The 23,014-nt window shown below is 38.2% G+C and overlaps 2 protein-coding genes across 2 annotated transcripts in view; one reads left to right on the top strand and one right to left on the bottom strand.

The window, feature by feature from the left end:
- The first annotated feature begins 752 nt into the window (after positions 1-752).
- On the top strand, positions 753-11,181 carry yars1 (tyrosyl-tRNA synthetase 1). The gene is made up of 14 exons (XM_079830240.1): positions 753-798; positions 1,063-1,133; positions 1,811-1,957; positions 2,056-2,231; positions 2,384-2,513; positions 4,218-4,298; positions 4,656-4,748; positions 4,899-5,034; positions 5,120-5,205; positions 5,644-5,779; positions 6,581-6,681; positions 6,764-6,957; positions 7,062-7,203; positions 10,068-11,181. The coding sequence occupies exons 2-14, from the start codon at positions 1,077-1,079 to the stop codon at positions 10,176-10,178; spliced, it is 1,590 nt and encodes a 529-aa protein (XP_079686366.1). The 5' UTR covers positions 753-798; positions 1,063-1,076; the 3' UTR covers positions 10,179-11,181.
- Positions 11,157-23,014, bottom strand: part of nhsl3 (NHS like 3) — a 64,517-nt gene continuing 52,659 nt past the window's right edge. Inside the window, exons 3-8 of the mRNA XM_079830239.1 lie at positions 18,498-18,653; positions 18,338-18,378; positions 16,147-16,273; positions 15,794-15,901; positions 12,061-15,627; positions 11,157-11,970 (exon numbers count right to left, since the gene is read on the bottom strand). Coding sequence (XP_079686365.1) covers positions 11,948-11,970; positions 12,061-15,627; positions 15,794-15,901; positions 16,147-16,273; positions 18,338-18,378; positions 18,498-18,653 — 4,022 coding nt within the window. The 3' untranslated portion in view covers positions 11,157-11,947. The remainder of the gene's footprint in view (positions 11,971-12,060; positions 15,628-15,793; positions 15,902-16,146; positions 16,274-18,337; positions 18,379-18,497; positions 18,654-23,014) is intronic.

The raw sequence follows: 23,014 nt of genomic DNA, 5'->3' as shown, positions 1-23,014 counted from the left end.
GAACCATAGTTGACTATAGTTTGATTCTACAAATGGTTATCAATCTGCCGAAAAAACATGGTTACTACACTTTTACTGTAATAAAACCATAGTTAATTTACACATAACCCCTTTTGATAATACAGTATGAAACATATAAAGAGGTTGCGCACTATGTGTCATATTTCTGTCATTTTTCTGAGTGACAATTACAATTGTATTTACTTGTCAAATCGTTCGAAACTGTGAAATCTTCAACCTTTAAATCGCAAAGTTAGATTTTTAAACTTATACAGATACACCTGTGTCATTATTCCGGAATAAATTGTCAATATTGGTTCTGAAAGAGATCGTACTGCGGCACCTGTTACTTTTTAAAAGTGTCGTTCTGTAATCCTAAATATATTTTATTTAAAAAGTAGGACTTATTGCAAAAAAGTTATACATGTTCAATGTGGCTCAGTGTAGGAGCGCCCTCTGATGGAGACAGACAGCCATTGCAATGGATCGCAGCTAGGTGTTCTTTAGTCGATTACTGTTCCTGTTGATGAATAGCTGGACAATTGATTGTTCAGAGCTGATGCAACACTACCTCATTACAAATCAGTATTTTGCTATAATTAAAAAAATATAAATAATACATATTTAGTTAAATATATGCCATAGATATATATCCAAATATTTGTATTTAAATGATTGATGAAGTTAACTTTCATTCATTGACATGTCTTATAGGGCTTTTATTATGAAATACATGATGAAATCTTGTTTCAACCGGAAAAGCCTGTCACCGGCACACACGTTTCTCAGCAACCACCGGTGAGTTTTTATTTTATTTTATATCTATATAGCTTTGTCGTCGATTGTTCACTAACATTACAAGATAATATTACATTTATGACGATTTATTTCCTGCCTTGTAGTGTTTCTATCATTCCTCGAAATGGAAATATTAGACAGCCAATCCTCAGCGATTCATTCATAGCGGATGTTAAAGCTAGGGCTAAATATAACTAATCTAGAAAATAACATTTTTGACATATGGCCACAAGTAGAATTGTTCTTATTCCTTAATTTGCACAGAAGCAGCAGACATCATGGGAGAGCAGCTGAGTCCTGATGAGAAGTTCCAGCTCATCACCAGGAACCTTCAGGTGAAAAACAGTAGAAACACATTTCATATTTGCCAAACATATTTGACAATTTAAGTATTATGTCAAAGGATCATATTGAAATAATTTCAAGGGATTTCTGTTATTGCTAGATTGAAATTGAAGACATTTTACATGCACCATCAGTAGTAACCTGCAGAAAGTTAAACAATAAATAAATATATATGTGTAGGACAATAAATAAAAAAATAATAACTTGATAAAAAAAATATAATTCATTTTAATTCAATTTAATCCTGAATTTATATTTGTATTACATTTTTTTATTTTCCGCATTTACTTTAAAATGCAATTTTAATCTTTTTGACTTTTCTTTATTAATTCATTTATCTTTTTTGTTTATTTTTATATTCTTGTTCAGTTATTTATTGTTATATTTATTTATTCTCATATTTGAGGGGGGGCAAATGAGTGTGTTAATAAATGGAAATAGAAATAAATACATGTGGGAATAAATAAATATAAATTAAATGAACACATAAATAAATAAATACAAAAATAAATTAAAGAACAAATAAATAAATGAATAAATAGATAAAATAAAAAGTAATTAAAAAAATAAATTCTGTATTAATATTACATTAAAAAACAATTATGTGTTTCATTCATTCATACATACATGCATTCATTCATAATGGTTCTTCCACTTGTTTTCACAGGAGGTTCTTGGTGAGGAGAGGTTGAAGGAGATCCTGAAGGAGAGGGAATTGAAGGTTTACTGGGGAACAGCAACCACAGGCAAACCCCATGTGGCTTACTTTGTCCCCATGTCAAAGATCGCTGACTTCCTGAAGGCGGGCTGCGAGGTTTGACTTTGCCGTCCTATATTGGTTGTCAGCATGCAAGCACTTATCTCTGGTGTGTTGCATCAGTGTGTGTACCTTTTTGTGTTTCTGTTCTATAGGTGACCATCCTCTTTGCTGATCTCCATGCCTTCCTGGACAATATGAAGGCTCCCTGGGAGCTGCTGGAGCTCAGGGTGAAGTATTATGAGCAGATAATTAAGGCCATGTTGGAGAGCATTGGGGTTCCTCTTGACAAACTCAAATTTGTTAAAGGCACAGACTTTCAGCTCAGCAGGTAACTGCTCTTCATTTAAATACTGTGTTTCAGAGACTTACATTGAATAATAATTGCACAAGAACGTGGTTTTTATTTTTTTACAGATCATGATTGAATATAAAGAAAGCAAATGCAAATTCCAATGTCTTTGTATGGTTGATCTATTATAGAGAGTACACTCTGGATGTTTACCGACTGTCATCCATGGTCACTGAACATGATGCAAAGAAAGCTGGTGCTGAGGTGGTCAAACAGGTTGACCATCCACTTCTGAGTGGTCTGCTGTATCCTGGACTACAGGTATGCTTTACCTGTAAAGCATTTATATTTATATTTTAGTAAAGTATGCATTGTATTAATCATAAGTTTCAGAAAAAACATCTACATTGTATCAAATGCTGTTCTTTTGAACTTGAACATTGAATAAATATATTTTCGTCAAGTTAGACACTGATTATTAATCGCTCAAACCCCTTTATCTAAACCTCTCTACTTAACCGTCGGACTCATTTTTAACATTTGTAGTTCTAATCGAATCCTCGTCCAACTCGGAACTAGGGATGATGGGTATCGTGAACCGGTTCCATTTTAGAACCCCAGAACCGGTGATTCGATAAGAAACGCGCATTTCCGATTCCGTTTATCGGTTCCTGTGTGCGCATTTTATTGATTTTTAACCGCTGCGCACAGACACGCGCACACACACACGTGCGCACAGAGCAGCTTCTCATAGTGAATGAATAGTGTGCGATAATGAACTCTGAGTTCTGAGAATGAGTTCTCTTCCTCGTCTTTTTGCACAGCACGCGAATGGACAAATACACATAAAATGTCAAAAACACAGTTGGTTATGTCGTTGACGGCAGATTTTCTTGATGCCGTCTCTATGATAACGTTAATCAAACAACAACATGAGAAAGATGTGCGCTGTTTTCTGTGCTGCGGACACACAAACACAAACGCGCTGTTTTCTGTGCTGCGGACACACACAAACACGTGCGCACAGAACGGCTTCTCGTAGTGAATGAATGATTCACTTGCTGTTCTAGACAGAATAACTATTTGAATGTATGTATATTTTATCAATAAAGTGCAGTGATATTTTACATTTGATTACAGTTTCTGTGCCTGATTACCTGAACATGTTTATTTCAATCATCTTTGTTCAATTGTATTTATTTGTGCATCTGCTAATTTGTTAGTTGTTCTTTTTTAATTACTGAGTGTTTACTAGTCTATAATAATGATTGACTTTTATATATTTTTTGCTTTTTTATTTTTAAACCATAGGCAAAAGTTGCTAGCCTGTTGATTTTTGATCATGGTATTCAGCCACAATTAAATGTTTTGCAATAATAGCCAAATAATAAATGTGTTTTTTACCCAATTGGAATCGAAATTAGGAATCGATAAGAATCGGAATCGATAAGCAGAATCGAATCGGAATCGATAAAATTCAAAGGATACCCAACCCTACTCGCAACGGAAATAGTAGACCATCCGGGTTTCTTTGGAATACTTTTTCAACATATTACGATTTGGGACATAATAATTCTATTTTCTAATACTATTTAAGACTATAGTATGCAAATTGGGATGCACCAAGAGTTTCCACAAGAAAAAAATGCATCAGTTTCCACACTCAAAATAAAATTAAGCAAAAAAATTCAACCTAAACATTGAACATGAATAATAATAAGAAATATTTCTTGAGCAGCAAATCAGCATATTAGAATGATTTCTGAAGGATCATGTGACAAATTACATTTAAAATAGAAAACAGTTATTTTAAAAGTGTAATTATCCTTCACAATATTACTGTGGTTTTTTTTACTGCGTTTTTGATCATATAATGTATTCAGTACTTTTGAGTATTTGTTCTTCTGTTTAAACCTACATTTTGTAAAGAGTGGATGATCTTCTGGTGTTCTGTTCATTATTCTAATGTGCTGCGTATTCCAGACACTGTGATTTTTATTTATTTATTTATTTTATTTCTATCAGGCACTGGATGAGGAGTACTTAAAAGTAGATGCTCAGTTCGGGGGTGTGGATCAGAGGAAGATCTTCACATTAGCAGAGAAGGTACATTTGATGTTTTTAAACTTTATTTGCACTACTTCCTATACACTGGGAAATAGAAACTCTTACTGTATTATTACAATATTTACAATACCTGGAATTTGATATTTCTACTGGCACACTAAAGCAAAACATATAAATAATGGTCTTAAATATTTTGTGAAGCATTTAATATGCCTAGACTTTTGCATAGTATATGTGTAAGGTGGGAGGGACCGAAAAACAGGCTGAATCAGGATTTTCTACCATGCTATTGTACTGTTTTGATGACTCTGTGCTGATCCCCATAAATATGTGTGTGGGCATAGTGGATGGGTATATTTAGTTTACATAGTTTTTTTTCTTCTTCTTCTTTTGCAGTACCTGCCCTCACTTGGGTACGCCAAACGTATTCACATGATGAACCCAATGGTGCCTGGACTGACCGGGGGCAAGATGAGCTCCTCTGAGGAGGTATGCTACCATCTACAACTTTGAAGATTCGTATAATCAAATAATCTGATTCATTTGACTGGATGGGACAGTGGCTTATGCTGTTGTATTCAAGGTGTCGGATTGATGCACTAGGATTCAACATTTTCAAACTTTCATGTCTGATATCAGGAATCGAAGATCGACCTGCTGGATAAGAACCAAGAGGTGAAGAAGAAGCTAAAGAAGGCATTCTGTGAGCCTGGGAATATTGAGAATAACGGTGTTCTATCCTTCGTCAAGCATGTGCTTTTCCCGCTGCATTCAGGTGAGCTTAGGCACACACACACACAAAAAAATCTTTAGAAAATGAAACATATAGTTAAGTGCTCAATGATGTGTTCCTTTTTCAGAGTTTGTGATTAAAAGAGATCCAAAGTGGGGAGGTGACAGAATCTACACTGACTTTGAGGAAGTGGAGAAGGACTTTGCTGCAGAGGTATCTGAACAGTGCTTATCTTTACTATTTAAAGGGATGGTTCACCCAAAAATGAAAAGCGTCATCCTTTACTCACCCTCAAGTTGTTCCAAACCTGTATGAATTCCTTTCTTCTGCTTCAATTCCTCAAAATATCCTTTTCTGTGTTCAGCAGAATAAAGGGATTCATACAGGTTTGGAACAACTTGAGGGTAAGCGGGCGTAGCACAAGATCCCAGGCCCTATGCATAGGCATTCTTGATGGGCCCCCATGTTCCATGTTAAAATATATTCCAGACTTTTCAAGGGCCCTCTCTCCCCTCGGGGCCCTGGTAATCAGTACCGACGCCCCTGCATGACTGAATCTTTGTTTTTGGGTGAACTATCCCTTTAATGTACAAATAACACCGTTTACATAAATTCATCATATGTTGACCCCTGCACTGCTTGTACCTGCAGCAAATCCATCCTGGTGACCTGAAGGCTTCAGTAGAGGTGGCTCTCAACAAGCTGTTGGACCCCATAAGGAAGAAGTTTGAAACCCCAGAGTTGAGGAAACTGACAACATCAGCTTACCCAGAGCCCTCTAAAAACAGTGAGTGAAAATACACAATGTCTAATGGTGCGTTCACAACAGGCGCGAATGAAGCGTTTCACGCGAGTGATTTACATGGCAAGTCAATGCAAAGACGCAAATAGACATTCTGCGGCACGAATGATATGGAGCGAATTGAGCAAGCTGAAAAATCTGAACTTTGGCGGATATTCGCACAGCGTTAACCAATCAGGAGCTTGCTCTAGTAGTGACAACAATGAGGACAAATCGAATGTGGACACCTGGAGCTGTACGTACTTTATAGAAACAGGAATAAAAGGATCTTGCTTGGAAGAAAGTGAGTGAGGAGGTCGGACAATCTGGTAAGTTGTAAAAAACGCTCTTTACTCAATTTGAGCTATACATAGGGTGATTTGGACACTTTTTGCCATTGAGATGACTTGGAAAAAGTGTCCCAATCACCCTGAATTCACCCTATTGAGACTACAAGCTTGTTAAAGCCGGCAAATTGAGCTTATTCGCCGTATTTTAAAACAATCATTTAAAACAGCCATTTCGCAACGAGACGAGCCGGCTGGCAGAAGCCCCTCCCATGACGCGAGTTCACATCTGTTGTGTAGTGAATGGCACACGCGAATGAAGCAAATTTAATGCGCAAATTAAGCTAGAAAACTCAAATTGTTCAAGTGTCCAACTACGTGCGAATAGCGCAATTTATTTGCTTAATTCGTGTCTGGTGTGAATGCACAATGAAAACATTTTGGACACAATCATTGACCCTTCTGATCCCAATTAACAATAAAATACAGAATTTTAGGTTTGATTGTCATTGTTTCATAGAAGGAGGAGCGAAGGGCAACCCTAAACAAACCGCAGACGAAGAAGAGGTCGTCCCATCCAAATTGGACATCAGAGTAGGCAAAGTCGTCAGTGTAGAAAAGGTAGTGACGGCCAGCAATAATTATACGATTCATTTTTCCAATAAGAGGATGTTTGAATAACCTTTTTTTCTTTACCTGTTAGCATCCAGATGCAGACTCGCTATATTTAGAGAAGATTGATGTGGGGGAGGAACAGCCACGGACTGTAGTGAGTGGACTGGTGGCCTACATCTCCCAGGAGCAGCTTCAGGACCGTCTTGTAGTGTTGCTATGCAACCTAAAGCCCCAGAAAATGAGAGGGATTGAATCCCAAGCCATGCTGCTCTGTGCTTCAATGTTAGTAGGACCAATACACCCTAATTCAACCATTTCATTCAATCAATATTTTCTTATTATAAAAGGCATCTTCTGTTGCTCTTTCTGAATGTGATGGCCTTCAGTGAGGGAGAGCCCAGGAAAGTGGAGCCTTTGGATCCCCCAGAAGGATCAGCACCAGGAGACCGTGTTTTTGTCGAAGGTTATGAGTCAGGCAAACCAGATGATGAATTGAAACCAAAGAAAAAGGTGTTTGAGAAGTTACAGGTATGTGAATTTTTTATTAAGTTCACCCAAAAATGAAAATTCTGTCATTAATTACTCGCCCTCATGTCGTTCCTAACTTTTCAGACCTTCGTTCATCTTCGGAACACAAATTAAGATATTTTTGATGAAACCCAAGAGCTCTCTGATCCCTCCATAGACAGCAATTTAATTAACACTTTCAAGGCCCAGAAAGGTTAAAATAGTCCATGTTAATCCAGTGGTTCAACCTTAATTTAAAGGAACACGCCGACTTTTGGGGACTTTAGCTTATTCACAGTATCCCCCAGAGTTAAATAAGTCCATACATACCATTCTCATCTCCGTGCGTGCTATAACTCTGTCTGACGCACCCACTGCTAGCCTAGCTTAGCACAAAGACTGGAGGTAAATGGCTCCAGCTAGCCTACTGCTCAATAAGTGACAAAATAAAGCCAACATTTTCCTATTTACATGTTGTGATGTGTATAGTTACATCGTGTACTAAGACGACAGAAATATGGCTAGGAACTATACTCTCATTCCTGCGTAGTAATCAAGGAACTTTGTGCCGTACCATGAGTGCAGCGGCGCAATGATATTACGCAGCACCTGAAAATAGTCCCCAGCACGCTCTCTGTGCAAGCAGGTTGTCACGGTGGTTATGTTGACGGAAGTTAGCCTATTTTCAGGCGATATCATTGTGCCTCTGCACCCATGGTACAGCAGTAACGTTCCTTGATCATTACGCAGGAATGAGAGAATAGTTACTAGCCATATCGGTCTAGAAAATCGCAACTTTTCATTTTCCGTAGGACATAGTACACGATGTAACTATACACATCACAACATGTAAATAGGAAAATGTTGGCGTTATTTTGGCACTTATTGAGCAGTAGGCTAGCTGGAGCCATTTACCTCCAGTCTTTGTGCTAAGCTAGGCTAGCGGTGTGTGCGTCAGACAGAGTTATGGCACGCACAGAGATGAGAATGGCATGTATGGACTTATCTAACTCTGGGGGATATGGTGAATAAGCTAAAGTCGGCGTGTTCCTTTAATGAAGTGACGAGAATATTTTTTATGTGCAAAAACAAACAAAAATAATGACCTGCAAACTCCTCTGAGTAAAAAAGGTGACAGTGTCGCGGGGGGGGTATTTTAGCATCTTTTAATATGCAAATGACACATTTCTGAGCGTGACTTAAAGAGAATGACACATTTAATATTTTAAAAATGATTTTATTTACAACACAGAAACGCCTGGAACTCAAGGAAGTGTTGTGACGCATGACACAAAAAATAAAAGACTGACAGTAGGGGTGTAACGGTACACAAAACTGACGGTTCGGTACCTCAGTTTTGAAATCACGGTTCGGTACGAGTTTTACAAAATTGCTTTTTATTTATTTTTTATATTTAACAGTGGTTTACTGAAGAAGAAAAAAAGTGTCTGTCCTTGAATTAATTAAATTATATCTAAACGTTTGTTGAAGATATTTCTGTAAATTATATATTTGCACATTAAAATTAAAGGTTAACAACAGAGCCCAAACTATTAGCCTAAATTCAGTTGCTATTTATTTTTAGGTATAATAATCAACACTCAAAAAACACATTGTATGCAAACATATAAACTTCACATAAGGCAGTTTTTGCATTGACTTCTTAATCTAATTATAAAATAGTTTTTTTCTCCAATTCGTTGTTGAAATATAATAATGTATACACAGTGTCTGTCATTTTCATGACAGGTTTACTTAACATGCATAAAATAATCAAGACATCACTAACAGGTCAAGTAGAATATAATGAATATACAGGCTAATATAGAGCATATATTTAGTGAAAGAGTTGATTTCTCAAGTGAATAAAATTCTGTGGACACAGAATGACTGCCTGAGGTAAATGTGATGCTAACGTTACATGACATTTACAAGCAGTTATATTGACGTCTTTCCGCCGTTGAAACACTGATTAAGCGATTACACCACATATATACACATGACAGTGAGTTGTAATGTATCCTCAACATAACTACAGATGGTCATTCATGTTTATTCTTTAGTAAGAGATGATCGATCGCCCTCACAGATGATCACGCGGCCGCTTGAACTGTGATCAGTGATCAGTCACGCCACATAGAGCATCAAAACGGACTGAATACTTAATATACTCATGTGGGAACTCGGATTGAATTGTGTTCCGCGCTTAAAACAAGACTGTGAATTGTTAAAGATTGCACCCGGAAACCGTTCGGTAACGTTAGACGTGTGCACCGATCCTAAATGACCCAATTGACCAAGAAAACGGCGATTGTCGCCGAAAAGCGAAAGTTTGCAGGTGTGCTTTATTCAACAATTTCATTATGGCCTGTGCCAGTCTTCTACGCTGTTTACATTGTAAATACAGTGCATCATCACACACATGCGTTGTGGTGCTCACATGAACGGCGTTGGCTGCCGTAGAACTCGAAAGCGCTGCATTGTTTACAACGAAAACTGTGTAGGAGACTGACACAGCCTAAAACAAAATTGTTGAATAAAGTCGTTATTTTTGTTTGTTTTTGCGCACATAAAGTATTTAGGTTGAACCACTTAAACATTTAAAGGTTGAACCACTGAAGTCACATAGACAATTTTAATGTTTTTACTACCTTTCTGGGCGTTGAAAGTGTTAATTATAGCTGTCTATGAGAGCTCTCAGATTTCATCAAAAATATCTTCATTTGTGTTCCGAAGATGAACGAATGTCTTACGGGTTTGGAACGACATGGGAGAGAGTAATTCAAGACAGAATTTTCATTTTTGGGTGAAGTATCCCCTTAAACACTCATATTATGGTATCAGTCTTATTCTTGGTTTTATGTTTATTTGTCTGATCTCTTCAGGTGGATCTGAAGATCTCAGGCGAGTGTGTTGCACAATGGAAAGAGCAAAATCTGATGACCAAACTAGGACAGATCACCTGTAAAACACTAAAAGGTGGAAATATTAGCTAGACAGTCTGCACCATTTTTCTCATAATCTTCAAAGCTTGAGTTTCCATGACAACCCAATATCCCCATGACAATTGTCAGGTTTTACTCGTCATAGCCATTGAAAACTGCTAACTGACTCTGATGGAAAAACAAATGGCTTATAGGGCCATTATTAAATTTTTACTGTCTCATTTAGCCATATCAACCTGTAAATGATATAATAGCACACGATTACTGCAGCAGAATACATATGGGTATCGTCTGTGCTTTACATTACGTGTATTGCCGTCCGCAAGTACTGCAGTAAATAATCTCACGCTCATTTGTTTGAATTTCAAATGAAGAATCTTGCAGGAGTTCATCTGTTGTCCAACTCAGGTCTTCCTGTGGTGCCATTTATGGAAATGAATCACTGCTTACAATGATCAGTCTACAGTCTGACAATTTTTAAACTATTTAACCATCAACGGAAACGGTTCAGACACAAATCTCTATATATAATAACTGTTATGGGTAAATATTTTAGGATCAGTTTAGCTTAGCTCACAGGGAAACGCCTCAAATTTCATGCAATGTAACATTCAGAACTCATCTGATGTCAACCAAACCCATTGAAATAAACAAAGATTATTCATAACCATTTGTCTGAAATGATGGAAATGTCTTCAAATGTACCTTTGCGGTTTTGTCATGATCTATTGATAAGCGATATCTGAAAATGAAAGTTTGGGGGCGAAAGACACCATGTGAACATTAATAATTAATGCTTGATTAAAGATAATGGGAATTGGGAACTATAACCCATTTGTGTATTTTGCTGTACTGAAAAAAACTACTTTGCCAGAGAACATTAAAATATTTTCTGTTTGGTGATACACTGTATTTAGTTTGATGAATAGTTACATGATATTAATCAGACATACAAAATATATGGTGTTATGGGGGTGTGTAATGTTATATTTGTATGTCAAAGGTATTGAAAAAACAGTCAAAACAGGGTAAATCTATAAATATCTTTTAATGCATATTTATGTTTAAAACAGTGTTGTAATTCTATTCACTCCCTTGGAAGTAAATAGCTACTAAAGTATATGTATATATATATATATATATTTTACATCAATTTTAGAGGGACCATCAGTCAATACTCATACTAGTTTGCTGGTTCCAACAGAAATGCAGCATTTAGCTTACAAAGTGCTTTAATCTAATGAAAAGTATGTAAATGTTTTGTATGTTATACGTTTCAGCCATGGTCAGCATACTTCAGAATTCATAAAGGTGACTGTACATGTATAATTACATATTTGCTGAAAGCTGGTTGCAGTAGCACTAAAACTTTCCAAAATTGTTAGTAGAATCAACTTCTTTCATTAAAAGCTAGCAATCGATCTCTGTGATTGGACATATTTAGATATGTCCTTAAATTATAACACAGGATTTGACTTTTTTGCGTCAAGCAGTGATTACTACCACTAGTGACCACTAGATGTCAGTTCAATCTTGCGGTCATTAGCTTTGATAAGTCCAAAATAAACTTAAAGTGACTTTTCCCAGAGCACAGAAACTAGAAAAATACTTTAAAGTTGTAATAAAGCTATTTAAAAAAACGATTGGGGTAAAAGCTTTTTGCATACTTTTGAAGGCCATTATCAGGTTAAGGCTTTTAAGACAGTTGTGGTGTCCATGGATCCTTGACCACAATCCCACTTGGTCTTTTTATCACTTGCTTTGTCCTCTTCTCTTTGCCAAACTGTGACCTAAACAGTCAACTCGCACACCGTGACTCTTCAACATGCAGTCTCCGTACTTCCTGAAACAGAAATGTAATTATAATGATCATTTACATGATTCCATCTGTATTTCATGCACAAATTGAAATAACCCGTGAATGCTTCCTTACTTGCTTGCTCTTTGCTCCCTAATGATTGTGCTCGCTGGCCAGCAGGATGCACTGGATCACTTTGCCCATTAACTTCAACCCTTATTATTTGTTTATTTGTCAAGATCTCTGTCTTATCCGGTGTTGCGTTTTCCGTCTTGTTGGGAGGATTTGTTCCATGCACTGGTTTCTTAGCAACGGGTGGCGGCACCTTGATTGCCTTTTTTGTTCCATTTGTAATCATCATCTTGGCTTTGTCCGAAACCTGCATTATCTCAGCTGCAAGACTCTGCTTGAGGCTTGCTTGGACCTCAGGCGAAGAAGGCGTTTCAATGATCACTTTTTTTGTGCTTTTGGAGAATATAAAACTGGCTGTAGATGCAGGGGACTTGTGTAAATCACAGCCGTCTGGTGTTTTAGGGGATGGCACAGGTGAACTAGCAGTGCTTGAGGATATGCGTAGATTGAGCATTGCAGGTACTCCACTGGAGGACATAGCAGCTGTCTTCATACGTATAGCCTCCTGAAGACGCATGGATGGGACTGTGGCTGGAGCAGGAGATGACTTAGCAGGGGAGTTGGACTTCAAAGCCAAGGATTTGCGAATAGGCTTTTGTGGTGTTGCCTGACTAGTAATACTGTGATCCTCATTTGCTGTGGTCTCAGTAATTGGTTTGCTGTCATTGTTTATTTGCTCTTCCCCAACATTTACAGATCGTAGTCGCACCATCTGAAGCAAGGAAGGTGTGACAAGTGGAATGTTGGCATCTTCCTTTGGAATAGGTGTGCTTTTGTGTCGACACAACAGTTCTTTGCTCCGGTTGTCTTGGTTTACAAGGCTCAATTGGCTTCGTAAGGTAACAATAGATTGGTTTTCCACTGGAAGCGGAGGTGCAAGTGGCACATTGGAATCTGCTTGGGTGTTAGGTGATGCATGCTCTGATGAATCTTCCCCTTGCACAAGTTCATCTGGTAATAAAAAGGACATTTTAGGAGAGGCTACAGTTGTGTTTTCCATGCCAACTTGGTCCACCGAGAAGTCTGAGACATTATTACAAGGCTTATCTGGTTGTCTATTGTCCATACCATTTTGTATAGTTCTCTTTTGGAGAATGGTATGTATTTCTGAGTCTTGGTCTGGACTACTGTCCATTTCTGAGGCATTAGATGAAACCAATTCTGTATTGGCTTGCTGTTCACGTGATTCTTCATGGCAATTGACAGATATCTCTGAGAGGGGTTCATGTAGGAATGAAGGAGGTGGTGGGGGGAAGTCAAGTTCATACGTTTCCTCAAACAGTAAGTCAGTAGACTCTTCCATTGGTGGTGGTGGTGGAGGCCAAGAAGACTCCAGGAAAGTCACCTGCTCCTCTTCTTCTTTAGATGGTGGTATAGACACTGAGGAGGCTGACATCTTTTTAGTAGGTGGTGGAGGAGGGTGATGTTCTGGAGGAGGAGACGGAGGTGGAGAAATGCCATTGACATCAGGTACTTCTACACCAAGGGTTTTCATTGGTTTATGATTCAAAATGCCCTTAACATGGCAGTTTCTTTGGATCTCCTCATTGGTTTCATCCTTCCTTGGGGGAGATGTGCTCACGATTTCAGCATTTGTTTTGACTTCACAGTTTGTTTGTGACAGCATACTTTGATCAACTTTGATAGTTGGTACCTTCGTTGTAGGAAGTGTTTGACTACCTCTTTCCTTTTGGTCCTCTACAGTTCTCTCTTCTTGTAAACGAATGGTCTGGTTGACCTCTGCAAGTGTTTCTGGACTTTCTAGTTCATGATGTAATCTTGAGCTTCCATTATGCCTCACATCTGGAGGTTCTGCTATTGTTTGTTCATGCACTTGTGGAGACATGGACTCATTTTGTTCTTTTACAGCTTCTTTGTTCTCCACTTCTCCAATTTCTTCTGTTGTATGCGTCTTTGGGATCATTTGTTCAAGGATTTGCATTGAATTTGTGTTTTGAGTTTTACTTATTGATGAATCTTTTTGTTGTTTTTGAAGCTGATGTAACTTATGGGGGTTTGGACCTGGGCCACATAATAGTTCAAGTGTGCGTTTATTGTGAATCCAGGTTTCAGGGGGCGGGGGAGATGGGGCTTTTACCTTGGGTGGAGGGGGAATGTTGAACAGTTCCCTAAGAGCAATATTTGGATGTGTGGGTGTTACCTTGTTTTTCACTGTTGTAAGCAGAGGGGAGCACTTCAATGACTCTGACGGGGTGGTGTTGGTTTGAATGTCCTGATGCACCGTATCCGATGTGACTGAAGACAGAGATGTCATTGACGAAGATACTGAAACCACCGGCGAGCTCTGTACACCTGCTCTCTCTGGTTTTGAAGGCTTAACTCTTCTCTTTCCAGGTGAGGAAGGACTAACCTCTTTAGGGGAATGCGTAGGCGTCCCACTTTGACTTGAGTATCCACTAGAAGGAGACAAAGTCCTATCAAATTTGTTTTCAACACATTCTCCAGTTTTCTTTGGGGGTGAGTTACTTAATCCGACTTGACTTCCAGTAAAAGCTTGATCAGGACTAAGTTGGCTAGATTCCACAGATGTCTGGAAATCTCTTAATGAGCTGAGCACAAAAGAATGGACAGAACTCTTCTCGTTATTGGTGGACTGGTGATCTTTTGCACTGCTGAGATCTCTACATGTTTGCTCCTTATTTGGTGCGCTATCTTTGAGATCTTTTATGTCTAGCCGCTCCCTAGATTTCCGCTTAAGATTTTCATGGTGGAGGGAAAAGGTTCTCTGAGGCGGTGCTGGTGGTAGTTTTGTCTTCATTATAGAGAGACTACGCGAGAACGAATGGCTGTTTCTAACATTGTCCCCTGCATCACCCAACTCCTTGTGGTCCAGTATGTGATTTGTATCTTTACTGTCAGAACTTTTCCAACTGCTTGAGCTTGTAACACTCATGTCCTTTGGGATTAATTCTAAAACTTCTTTGGTGCTGTCTGCAGCAAAGGTTGGTAGACGCCTTCCTTTTGAAGAGATTGTAGAGGAGTTGGAGACGACGGTCTCAGATGATTGCGAATGGCTCTTGTTGGAGCTATTGGTAAGTGGATCTTGATTTGTCCCACCTCCAGACCGTGAAGAAGCTGGGCTTGCTGATGCTAAACTACTCTTGCTGACTGTACTGGCACTGCGTCGGCTGTGATCATGATTAATTTCAATGATATCTATCGCAGCAGGCAGAATTGCATTTGGAATAATCTTGGATAAATACGTTGCCTGTGGTGAAATAGACATAACGGGACCTTGAGGCTCATGCAGGAAAGAGGAAGTGGTCATCCCTGGCACAGCAAGAGACTTAGGCCTCTGTGTAAGGCATGCTCCTAGCCCAAGTTTTCGGTTTAACTCATCTTGATAGACAGAATGGATGTGGTTTATCAAGAACTCCTCATCTCTTGATGTCTGAAGGACCTCAATGTTCTGCAGGTGTACACGAGCCCCTTCGTGATTTACTAAAGTGAGCTCTCCATCAATTGTTGGGATGACAACTCTGCCAGATGAATCATCTGCATCACGTTCTCTGTTTGAAAGCTGCTGCAGGTTTGTTCCTCTTGCCATATCTTAAGTAGAAAAAAAGAAAAGTAATGTCATTCTTCTATCTTTGGCAGAATACCTGTGTTATGTAATTCATATACTTATCAAAGTTGCTGTTTTAAGGAATGCCATTCTCAAAAACCTGACTTTTTTTTGTGTGTTAAAATCTGAGAATAACATAGTTTTACATGCCCAATTCTCTTTGAACTTGCTGTGGTATGCCCATGATAGTTGTTCTTCTACTTCTCCTCTTGGTCTTGTCCGTTCGTTTAACTGGGTTCAAGGGCTTAAATGTGGAACCTAAAGTGAGTGATAGATCGAATAGAGATTAAATACCAAAAAGTAATATAACCACAATCTTTGATATAACTTTTTTTCCGCATTTTCTTTGAACATGTCTATCACAGGACAGCTCATAACTTAATTTTGACAAATGTATGATTTTGTCTCTGCATTGCTATACCACACATTAGAGGAAAAAAGAGGTAGTATGTGCCACTAAGCATGGCTTATTTAAAGACCTTCTTTAAGTCAGCATTGTATACCTTGACGCGTAAGCACTGCATGCGAGGAGACTGCTGAGACAGTCGACGCTGAAATGACAGAGTGCCCAGCAGTGCTATCAGTCTCAAGTGATTCATCTCTTTCTTTTGAGCTTGTGTCTTCCTCTGGCTGTCAAGAAATGGAGGTCATCGTTAGAAAACAGTTATTTATCCATTTATAAACATGTATACATTTATTTATACATATTTGTTTGCATACTAAAGAATGAAGTTCATAGGTTGCAAAAAATTCATTGTGTTATGCATTTAATGTCTTATGGTTTTAATTGTTTTATACAGTTGAGAAGGGCCAGGTCTAAGAGATGGGATAGACCAGAATTACCACTGTAGGAGTTTAAAACATTTTATTTGTTAAAATTTAGCTACTATTGGCTAACATCTAATAGTTTTGTTTAAATTAAACTACTATTGTTTAAAGGCTGGCCTTTGGCACGCCATCGGCGAGCGTCTGTCGGGCTAGTTTTTGCGGTGTGTTCCACATGTCGGCTCTTGTCGGGCTCATGTCGTGGCAGTTTGCCCCTGATTCAGCATGTTGAATCGGCGTTAGGGCCGTCGGTGAGAGTGAGAACATATTTGTTTGCATATTAAAGAATGAAGTTCATAGGTTGCAAAAAATTTATTCATTGTGTTATGTATTTAATGTCTTATGGTTTTAACCCTTAAATGCACACCTCGGGTCTTTAGCGACCCGAGACGTCATTCACTCTCCTCCTCCTCATTCATTTTTTAAAGTTAGACATCAACCTTCTTAGTATTCCTCAATCAATACATTTTAAACAATATAACAAGAATTTGTTTTGTTAAAATTGTATAGGGTCGCTAACGACCCTCCGAGGTGTGTAAGATTGTACGTATTTTTTTCTGCACAATAATAAATTAATCTATAATGACGAAATAAGTGCAATTCACCTTTATTCCACAAGGTGGCAATGTCTGAAACACAATGATGACGTGACGTTTCACTCCTAGATACCTCAGACTGAAAACGAAACAATAATAATTATAATCTGCAAAACTTGAAATGGTTTAGCGATTTACTGCAGAGCTAGTACTGAACTCAATCAAATATTAGTGTCACTGTGGCTTGATGATGGATTTGGTGAAGGAAGCTGTCGGTGATCAAAATATTGGTTTTGAAGACGTTGAAAATGAGCTTTGAGAATATGCGTGAGATTGCGAATATGATCCAGATGCAGAATGTACTGGGAAATGAGCTCTGACGAGGACAGTGGTGATGGTGTAAAACATCTGCTCAAACTGAACCCTTCCAAGCTCTGAAAGGTAACGAAATATGTTATTTTAAATTTGTATTCTTCTGTAATTGTTAGGAGTTTTATATATTATCACGACAGGTATAGATCTATCCATGCTAGATATAGATCCGGGTCGCTAAAGACCCGGATATGTAAGAATGTTTGGTGAAACAGTCATGCATTTAAGGGTTAATTGTTATATACAGTTGAGAGGTCAAGGTCTAAGAGATGGGATAGACCAGATGTACCACTGTAGGGACTTTAAAACATTGTATTTGTTTAAATGTAGCTACTATTGTCTAACATCTAATAGTTTTGTTTTACTTAAACTACTATTGTCTAAAGGCTGGCCAATGGCGCGCCATCAGCGAGCGTCTGTCGGGCTAGTTTTTGCGGTGTGTTCCACACGTCGGCTCTTGTCCGATTTAGATGTTCAGTTTAGAAAATGAGTCAGTGCATGAGAATTAAAGCAAAAGTGATGAAAGAGAGCAAGTAAGTCAAGATGACAGAAAGCTGATCTAATGTTGCTATCCTACCCGAGCATTCCGACATGAGCCACTTCAAATGAAGAAAGTTATCAACATAACTGATATTCAAAATGGTAAGCAAGCGCTGCTTTGTTTCGTAAATCTTGTATATCCTCGTTTCGGTTTCTCCTTTTGAATGACAAATGTAGACTTTTGATACCTGCTGATATAGACAGTTAATTCCTTACACGCAGAACGCACATGCTAGTTTGCAGTCAGCTGTAGTCTGTGCTGTGTTTTCAAGAGGGCTTTTTGGTCCAGACGCAGATGATGTGAGGCGACAACACCATCGGTTTCCGTCACCGCTAGTTCTTTGAAGTCGGCTTGGTGTGTCCCTGGCTTAATATCTACTTGACTAATGAATTATATATTTTGTGTTTACTTTAGGCTTACCTCAGTCTGATCATCCTGAAAGTCCACACCATTTTTGTTCTCTGCATAGAAGAAAGACTGAGTGAGGTGCATCAGAGAAAACAGGCCAGAATGGGAGCAGTGCATCAAGGTTGTCACAGATCAGTATGTTTTGTGTTATTGATTTGAGCATGAGGCTCACCCTCCTGTTGTAGTATCTTCAGTCCCTCCTGGGCCTCTGTATGCAGGTCCTCCAGATACTGTGGCCTGCTCCCTTCTATGAACACATTCTCCTGGTAGTGCTGGGAGGCTGTGTAATGTACAGTCAGCTTTCTTTGCTCATCCTGCTTTTGGCCTGCTAAAAATAGAGGAAAGGTATTGTTATTCACATAAAAATGGATGCAATCTTTTTCAAAATATTCTCCCAAAAATGCAGTGTGAGATCATCAAATCATAACCGGTCTATCACAGTTTAAGGAAAGTTTAACTATTTCATCCAAATCAAATCAAGAAGGTGATGCATAAGCAGGACAGCTTTTGCTAGAGGCTCAAACCAACATCCACCAATATCCCCATCGATTATTTTTATTATTTAATTCAGTGTGAAATTTGAAACACGACTAGATGACCGATTTCCGAACCCCGTTTTGTGAATGAGGTTCAATCAATGCCTTGAAATCTGGCTGTCAAATGATCTAACTCTGCCCATTCTTTCTCTATCCAGTAGCAATCCTTGCTAATTCTGGCAGCTAATTCTATTCAGATTGTTGACAGGTGTTAGCGGCACATGTTGATGGATTCCCAACATAGCAATGGACTTCACACTCATGCTGTGACCAGGTAATCCCTTTTGATCTTTAATTCCTTGAAATACCGGATTACCCTTTCTTCGCTGCCTCTGTTTAACAAATGGCAGCACAAGTGCATCTGCGTTCACAGAAAGAAGTTGTCTTTTCTTTGTTTCTTTAAATCTTCTATCAGTTTCATTCTGAAATATACCAGTCAAGTAAGTTTATTTCCCAACAAGACCAAGTTTAGCGGCAATCTGAGGAAATTAGATGAATCCTCCAAACAAGGGCAATACACCTAAATTCTCAGCAAACATGACACCGCAGTTATTCTTGGTAGCATATATATATATATATATATATATATATATATATATATATATATATATATATATATATATATATATATATAATCTGGTTTGACCCAATGAGAGTATTCTGACATTTTCTAGAACATGCAGTTGGGTGACCTAATGTTACTCTAATTGTTAAATGTATCCCTAAAACATGCTTTAGTTAGTGTCGGACTTGCACTGAGGCTTACTGTTAACTTTACAATAGGGAGAAACGGGACACTTGAGGGTGGCCTATCGTTGGACTGGGGCACTCTCAAAGGAACAGTGAGAAGCCTCATATTCATTCCCCTATCATCTTCTTTGCGTACCTCCTGAGTGCTTTAAACTACTAGCCATGAGATAACCATTTTGATGTTCCATGAGTTAATGGGAGTGTTTTAGAACAGGGACTTTCCCTTAAAAGAGATCTTTTCCTCAGCCTCTTAGCCATTTATGCAGATTTCTAACGGTTCACTTGGTATCAACTTTTAAGCTTTTTGTATAGTACACCCCATGGGGGTGTCAGGTGTCCTGGCACTGACTGCAGACATTGTGATACAACAGAGTCGAAACACACACTGCAGGCAAGTGCACGGTACGAGTCCATTTAGCAAATTACTCACTTCTTAATTTAAAGGAATGTTACCATGTTCAATACAACTCGGTTTGTACTCCGTTTCCATTTCAAGTGGATTTCATTTAACACATTTTGGGGGGTTTGTTTTACAAATGAGAAGTTTTTTATGAAGCTTAATTTGCATTAACATTCTTTTAATTTTGATAGTAATAGACAAAAATGAACATTTACAAACAATGTCCCCTAGTATAAAGGTATACTGGTAAAAGCAAATTAAGTGTGCCAGCTGAAGAATGAACCGTAAGTGGCTTCTGAATTTTACTTCATGTATGAACGCCAAAAGTGACGGCAAGATAATGAATTTAACCTTATTCTCTTTTTGCTCTCCAATAACGATATCTATCTGTTCGGGAATTTTAGTATTGCGTCTATACATTTATGAGCATTTCATTGCACATTCTTCATCAGTGTTGAGAAGCCACCTGTTACATACAGAGAACCTTGCCTCTAACAACCACACTGCCAGGACAAGTATGAATCTACAACAAAGAAATATGTTTTGTATTGACACTTATTGTGACATATATGCCAGTCTGAACTTAATGTTGTAACTAGTCATGCACACAAACCTTTTTAACATCTGTCAACTGTAGTACTCTAGATAATATTAATGTTTGAAGGTGAATAATCATCTATAAACTCTTGGATCTGTCTACTCACCCTTCTTCTTGAAGATTGACAACAGAGACCGGACGTTTTTACTTATAAACACCACCATGTCTATCTTGAGATAAAGGTCCAGGCCGATATCATTGTAGTTTGAGCGTGTCTCTTACTTAAATGATAAGAGATGCACTCTTTCACCAAGCAGCATCATGACTAACTGTCCGCTTTTGCAGACACGGACCAAGTGATGTCAACTAGCTGTCTCCCGTGAAGGATAATCAGTTCGGACACAATGAGATCTACTGTTTGCCACCAATCCTCCAGCTGCCCAGATCTTTCCCACCCCTCTTCATCTGTCCTCCCCCTCGCCCCGGCTTTTGTCAGCATCTTACTGTGTGGTGTCCCCCATCGTGTTGGCGGTTTTCCCCCATTGTGCCGTACACCAACTGAACTTGGGATTTGCCTTGATGTGGGAGCCTGGCTAATCTGCCACCCCTAAAATCTGCTTGGAATCATGCCACACTAAGATCAGGGCATCTGCTCCACGATTTGACCCACAGTACACATTATGAATAGTAAAAAGTGTACAGATTTGGTTCATTCTTTCATTATTATTATTATTTTTTTTTTTAAGTACACATTGGCTGTGTCTAGAATCAAACACTTCATCTAAAGTGTTGAATAGTGATTCACATTTACATTACATTTACGCATTTGGCAGACGCTTTTATCCAAAGCGACTTACATTGCATTCAAGATACACATTTTTTACATTTGTCAATTCTTGCTTTCCCTGCGAATCGAACCCATGACCTTGGCGTTGCTAGCGACATGCTCTACTGTTTGAGCTATAGGAAAGCTCAACTTTTCAACTTTTTTGTGGGTATTATGGTGGTTATTTAAACTTTTTAAAGGAGTAGTTTACCCAAAACTGAAAATTCTGATTCTAACACTTAAGGAGGTGTTTTGAAGAAAGTTCATGCTGCTCTTTTCCATACAACGTAGTCATACTGTGACTTGCTGCAGTCAGGCTCTAATACATGAAAATATCCTAAAAGTGCATGACTCAAGCACTATGTTCCAGGACTCCTGAAACCATACGACAGCCATCTGATATTATTTGAAATTTGTTGGCTTCCATTTTGGGAAAGAGAACAGTGTTGAAAATTTTTCAAACCATCACAAATCTGGGTTTCATGATACAATTTTCATATATGGGTAAACTATTTCTTCAAATAACCTAGTTTCTCTAGTTCTCTTTTACGCACTTATTATACAAGTGTACAAATAGCTGTTAATGTTCTCTGCATATTATTTGCCTTTTTGTGCAAAGTATTTGTATTTGTCTTCGGCTCTGAGTCCAGTCATCATGCTGTGCTTTAGACTAGCATCAAGTGTATTTGCAGTGCTTTACCATTAAACCGTTTATCGGGCGTCCCATGTCACTCGCTCGCTGCATTAGCTTTGGCACTAGAATAGCATCTTATTGGAGTTGGCTGAGAATTATGGGCATCACTTCAAGAAGAAGAAAGAAGAAAGGTCACTATTTCGGCTGGCAAACTTCCCGTTCTTAGTTTATACCAAATATCCTTTTTATGCTTGCTAAGGTAAACATTACTGTTAATATTGATTATAAATACATTTGTACAAACTATTGGTACCTCAACCAATGTTCGAGAGGTGTGCTATTATGTTTCTAAGCAATTCGATTAAAAAAAAAAAAAATCTGATAGACTTTCTCGTCTTTTTCTTTTTTCAGTCTGTCATTCAGATTGCACTCAGTCTACCAACTGCAACACATGAAATCCCATTAATATTTATCAGGGGAGCCAAAAGACACCATCTGGCACATGGAGTGAGATGAGGGTTGAAGAGCATGCCTTTAAACCACCACCAGACCCTTGAGTTTCTTCACACTAAAGCTTTTGTGTCCCTAGATGCACAGGAAACAAATGTTTGATTTACGGTAAATTACAGAAGCGTAACCTGAACACTCGGCTGACTATTAGCAATCGGGTTTATATAAACACATTTCATTTGTAATGATAGATCATGTTTAGCCAATGTTTGACCAATGTTTTATTTTTATGTTTTCAGTTAAAATTGTATGTGCTTTTGTCTTTTTTCCCTTACATTTCTTTTATCTTTAATTAATTTGTATTTCAGCTTTAGTTCATATAATATTCATATTTTGTATTATTAAATATTTCTATAAAGTCCACCAGGTGGTGGTACAGGATCTCTCTGTTTATATGTTGCAATGTCGCTTCATTCTGCTTAAGGAACATCCTAAACAGATAATGCACAAAAGTAGAAGTGACAGAGATGAGAGCCAAAACATATTACTATATAT

This window comes from Gobio gobio (assembly GCF_949357685.1).
Source record: "Gobio gobio genome assembly, chromosome: 11".
Classification (NCBI taxonomy): domain Eukaryota; kingdom Metazoa; phylum Chordata; class Actinopteri; order Cypriniformes; family Gobionidae; genus Gobio; species Gobio gobio.
The sequence above is the reverse complement of the archived record's forward strand: the minus strand, read 5'-3'. Positions and strand labels throughout refer to the sequence as shown.